This window comes from Orycteropus afer, unplaced genomic scaffold (genome assembly GCF_000298275.1).
Source record: "Orycteropus afer afer isolate SDZICR_OR568_19922 unplaced genomic scaffold, OryAfe1.0 scaffold00059, whole genome shotgun sequence".
Lineage (NCBI taxonomy): Eukaryota > Metazoa > Chordata > Mammalia > Tubulidentata > Orycteropodidae > Orycteropus > Orycteropus afer.
In genome coordinates, this window is record NW_006921646.1 from 6,332,020 (window position 1) to 6,337,590 (window position 5,571).

The 5,571-nt window shown below is 41.6% G+C and overlaps 1 protein-coding gene across 1 annotated transcript in view; it reads left to right on the forward strand.

Moving 5' to 3' along the window:
* TBC1D22B (TBC1 domain family member 22B) overlaps positions 1-1,549 on the forward strand; it is a 116,540-nt gene extending 114,991 nt beyond the window's left edge. Inside the window, exon 14 of the mRNA XM_042780750.1 lies at positions 1,421-1,549. Within this exon, the coding sequence (XP_042636684.1) occupies positions 1,421-1,549 (129 nt within the window). The remainder of the gene's footprint in view (positions 1-1,420) is intronic.
* Positions 1,550-5,571: the final 4,022 nt, after the last annotated feature.

A 5,571-nucleotide genomic window follows, 5' to 3' on the forward strand; every position in this document is an offset into this window, starting at 1 on the left:
ACAAAGTATATGTGAACTGCTGTATGGAAAGTGAATTTGCTCTGTAAATCTTCACCCAAATCACAATTAAAAAAAAAAAAAGTAATCATGGCATGTGGGTGGGCCAGTGGCATTCTGTGTATTTGCATCACTTTGATTTGATTGTTTGCCTTTCTTCTTACTGATTTGTAGCCATTCCTTATTGATTATATTAACCTTCTGTCTTTCAAAGGCATTAAAAATATTTTCTCATATTTAGTTTCTTTTATTTTAACTTTGTTTTTATATCTCTTGACATACTGAGGTTTCAAAGTCATATGCCATCAAACCTGCCAATCTCTTTAAGGCTTCTAGGTTTTGTAGCTTGCTCTTATTACTTTATAATGAAAAATAAATAAGGAGAATACTCAGTTCAGAAAAAGAGAAAAGAACATGAAGTAGCAGCAACAAAATGGGTAACTAAATTACAGAGATAACCTGAAATCTCACATTTACTTTCAACTCTAATGGCCACTTTAATAGGCTATCCTCATGGAGCTGTTTGAGGGAACAAAGTCAAGTGGACTGGGCTTTTGAAAGCTGAATAGGATTTAGATAGGTGGAGGAGAAAAGAGAAGGTGTTGCAAGCGAAAGGAACAGCATAGAGTAAATGCTGGAGGCACAGATAAACTTGGCTGAAATGGCCCTTGCTGGTCAGGGCATGTACATTGGGAACAGTAGGAAATGAGCTTGACCAGCTGGTGGAGAACAGTCTTTGAAGAACAGGACAGTGGATGAATACAGTGGTGACAAGTGAACATCTGAATTAGGGGAAAGGCATCAAATGCAAAAGGACACATGCTGCAGTGTTACCAATAAAGTTAAAAAAAAAAAAAAGTGGGGTAAGCAAACTAAGTATCCAACAAAAGGGAAGTGGTTGAGTAAATTTAAGTATAGCCACATCATGGAACACTTATGTTGAGAATTACCATTTTTGAAGGCTGTGTGGAAAAACATGAAAATTAGAGTAAAAAAAAAGATGATTAAAAAGCATATAAAATCATAATTATGATTACAGCTATTTAAGGAAATAGGCACATGACAAAAAGATTGAAAAGGACTACTTCAAAATTAAGAGAGATGCATTTGGATGATGACTGATTATTTTCCTCTTTTAAAAATCTTTATTTATTGTTGTCATTCTCTATTTATAGTATTTTTATTTTTTTTAAGAGGCAGGTGTTAGTAGGTTGGAGAATCAGCAGAGGCTTTTCAAGGCTTCCTGAAGGTGAACTAGGGACTGAGGGCTGTGTGCTGCTTGGGAAGTGGGAGGCTGGGTCTCCCGTTAGGGATGTGTGACCCGGGAGGAAGGGCCTCCTTCCAGGCTTGGTCTCTAAGAGAGGGCCCACTGGTCCCTTAGTTTATAATCTGGGGATGATAAAAGTCCTTCCTTGTTTTCCAGGGTCTCCTCATGCTGCTACAGAACCTACCTACAATACACTGGGGCAATGAAGAGATTGGGCTGCTTCTCGCGGAGGCATACAGACTCAAGTACATGTTTGCTGATGCACCCAATCACTACCGCCGATAGGTGCTGTCTCCCCATGGGGACCCCGACTGCCCCCATCTCTGATGGCAATCTGATCACTGTGGCCACTGTGCGAGCTGTGGACCCCAGCCAGGAACCACTCCTACTAGAAAAAGCTCACACCCGCCGCCCAGGTCTTAACTTTTGGCGTGCCTGTCCACCACTCCACGTTTCTAGATGTGTCTCTTGGACCACTATCAGTATTCCATGCCATGTGGATGGGTCCAGCTCTGGGAGAGGACAGAAAGGAGTTACAGGGTCGTCTGCTTCTCCGAGAGAAACTGGACAAAGGAAGGGGAAGGCTCAGGGTCTCAACTCACATTGTCCCTACATGGACTGGCTGTCTCTCACCTCCCAGCCCCAACTGATACTGTTGCTCTTTGTGACATAATTTGATTTGATCACAGGTCAAAAACGCCTTACGTTTAAGACTCCTGGCCCCTCTCCTCTCTCTCTAGTTTCCTAGCTCTTCCCGTCTGCCCTAGACTGAGCCACTGAGGGGCAGCTTTTCAAGACCATTGGTCTCAGATGGAGAAAGCACAAATGCTTGTAACTCTGGGAAGAGGCTACACCCAAGGGCTAGGAATTTTTTTTTTTTCTTTTCTCACCAGATGTTTGTCTGCCTCTGTGTGTGTACATGTGTGCATGCATGTGTGTGCACACCTGCATACACATCTATCAGCATTTAGGTATGTGTCTGAATTTCTGTGTCCAGCCTAGCCCCACAAAAACCATCTGGGAAGGGCCCCATCAACAGGTGTCCAAGCATCCCTTGGGAAGGATCAGGGCAAGGGAGCGAGGAGGGGCATTTTACCTCTTCTAACCCTTCTTCCATGATGACCCACTCCAAGATATTATGTGTAAATTGTATTATTATGTATATGGGTAAAGATGTACAAATACATGTCCTCTTTGTAGCAGATATGATTTTATATTTATAACGTGCATCAACATGTGAAAGCAATCTAGGTCACTAGCACAGATGACGTTGCCAGACAAGCAGCTTCAGCAAGTCCAAGTTGCTTTGTGGGTGCCCTCCTGTGAGGGTAGTGAACGGGAGTCTGCTGGAGCCTGTATGACTGAGCAGATGGAGCTGCTCTTAACACCAGTGGCAGCCATCCAAGCATCAGTGTCTCAGTTTTTCTCTCTTGCCCTTTCTTCTCACTCCTCCCTGGGCCTTTCAGGAGCATCTGCCTTGCTCCCTCCCCTTCTTAGGCAGGAAAGGGTATGAAGACAGAGCTCTCCACCCTTCACCCTCCCGGAGCCTCTTGCAGAGGCTGCCCTTTCTGCATGCTTTTAGCCTTTGCCTTTTCCCCGGAACCTGAAGAGGACTTTTGTTCTTAAGTTTTTTTTAAGTCAGCATTTTATTCAGGACAAATGCTGTGACTGACTGGTCAATGCCAAGGAAAGCCATTTCCTGTGTGTCCCTTGGTTTCGGGGTCTTCTCTGAGAGAGGTATTCTCTGTCCCCCGTTGTCACCATCACACCCCACATAGCTCATAAGACCTGTGGCCCATGTTCAGTTTTTGGTGTTTGATAGTGAAGAGGTGGGGAGGGAGGTGGCAAGCAGCTGTCATCCTCTTGGGAAGCCATGCAGTGTCCCCAGTGGATGACATCTTGAGCCTCATTGCCAACAAAGCCCCACAATGCCAGTATGTGTTACATTTCTCATGTGGAGCTGTTTCTCAGGCATTCTTCCTCACCCTTTCCTTTTCCCCTTCAGTGTGCCTCAATAGATTCCTTCACAGAGTGAGAGGGCTTATGACCCTCCCTCAATCGGACTAATTAAAGAAACACTTGTGCTCCCAAGTGGTGGTTTTATTTTTTTAGTTTTTATGTTTGTATGGGAAATTGTGGATAAAGTGAAAGAACTGTAAATAAATAGTGTATTTCCTCCTCCATCTGCCAATTTTTTTTTTTTTTCCCGCCATGGATTTCTATAACCTGGAACCTAAGGAGTCTCCTTTTCTTGGGCTTCTCTTGCTGATATTAGCAAGTCAAGTAAGTATGTGGGGCAAGGCTTCTATAGGGCAAGCAAGGGATCAACAGATTAAAAAAAAAAAAATTCTCAGAGGATGTCACCAAATATTTACTGAACAGCTACTATGTGAAAAGTGCTATGGAAACTATAAAAATGAATAAAAAAACATGGCTCTCGGCAGCTGATGTTGATGGAGCACCTTACACATGCAGGCACTGCAGTAAGCGCTTGACCTGGGGTATTTCATCTACCTTAAAGGAGGTTATGGTGGTTCAAACCCAACAACAACAACAACAACAAAGGAGGATACGATGTAATAATATAATGGGGGTTAGAAAATGGACTTCAGTGCTGGATAAAAGTCTAGAGATACCTAGCTCAACACCCTTGTTCACATAGGAAAACCCAACTCAAGGCCAAGGAAGGGATTGTCAGAGTCAGAACTAGAGTACAGGCAGGCCTCTTGACTTGCCTATTTGGTATTATTTCCATCTAACTATATAGAACTAAAATGTGTTCAAAGATGGGCCCTGCATTTAGGGTCTTCATTAAGGTTTTTTGTGGTGGGTCATTGGTTGGTTTTTCTCTCGGCAACTGTCTTATTAGTGCTACTGTAACAGACTTCATCTCACCTGTTTTTGTCATGTCAGAAATTTATTTTCTCACAGTTTAGGAAGCTAGAAATCCTGATTCAGGGTGCCGGCTGTAATGGAAGGCTTTCTCTCTGTGTCGGCTCTCGAGGAAAGTCATTATCTCTTTTCAGTTTCTGTTCCTTGGTTCCTTGTCAGTCTTCATGTAGTGTGTGTCATCCCCTCTCTGCTTCCTTCTCTTGTGCCTAAACTGCTCTTCTTTAAAAAAAAAAAAAAAATCTCAAAGGTGATTGGTTTAAAACATACCTTACACTGATATGATCTCATTAACATAAAAAAGTCCTATTCCCACATGGAATTACATGCACTGTTACGGGAGGTTAGGATTTACAACACATATTTTTGGGGGACACAATTCAGTCTGTAACAGTAACCTTACTATGAAATGTCTCCAGAAAGGTAGTCGACTGCCTTTTTCGTTTATAAAAAGTAGATTGGAATGGTTTTCCCATCTAGTAACTCTTTAGGATTCACCTGAAACTGTTTCTTGATTTCAGTTATTAGGAATTACCTAAGGATTAAATTCAGCTGAGACTAACAGAGATCAAAAATAACAATGGCTTATGCAACATGGAAATTTACTTCTCCCTCACAGAAAAGTCCAAAAGAAGTCCAGAACCCTGGTCCTAAGTCTTCATGATCCAGGATGACAGCTACTACTCCAGGTATTATATTCACTTCCCAAGTAGCAGGATGGATTAAGGAAGGGAAAAGAAGAATGAAGAATGCACAACTTGCAGAATGTAATCAATGTCACTGAATTGTACCTGTAGAAATTGTTGAATTGGTGTATGTTCTACTGTGTATGTTCTCAACAACAAAAAATAAATAAAATTATTTAAAACAAAGAAAAGAATGAAGGAAATATGCCAGTAGTGTTTTAAGGAAGGTTCTAGGAACCTAAACGAAGCTCACAATATTTCTTTTATAACTCACTGGCCAGAACTTAGTCCTATGGTTGTGCACATCTAGTTGCAAGAGAAGCTGGGGGAGATAGTCTCTTCCAGGCAGCCATACACCTGGGCAAACATCAGTATTCTGTTACTGTGGAGGGAGGGGAGAACAGATATTAGGATTCTAGTAGCAATCTCTCTCATAAGAACTTGAAAATAAAGACCAAACTTTCCCATAGACATATAGAGGGAAATCTGACTTCAAAATTCCAGTGTTCACAATTCACTTGGAACTGAATCTTTGTCATAAAACATTGATAGTATTTCTACTAGATATATAATTTGGACTGTGGCCATTAATTGTTACTGAGGCTAGCAAGGAAAATAACTATCCTGAACTCGTCTTCATTTAAAAATTCAGTTTTCATTCATGCAGGAAGCCAAGCATTTTCTGAAATATGTTTGATCATGTCGAGAGAATTAATGAAAACTTTCAGACGA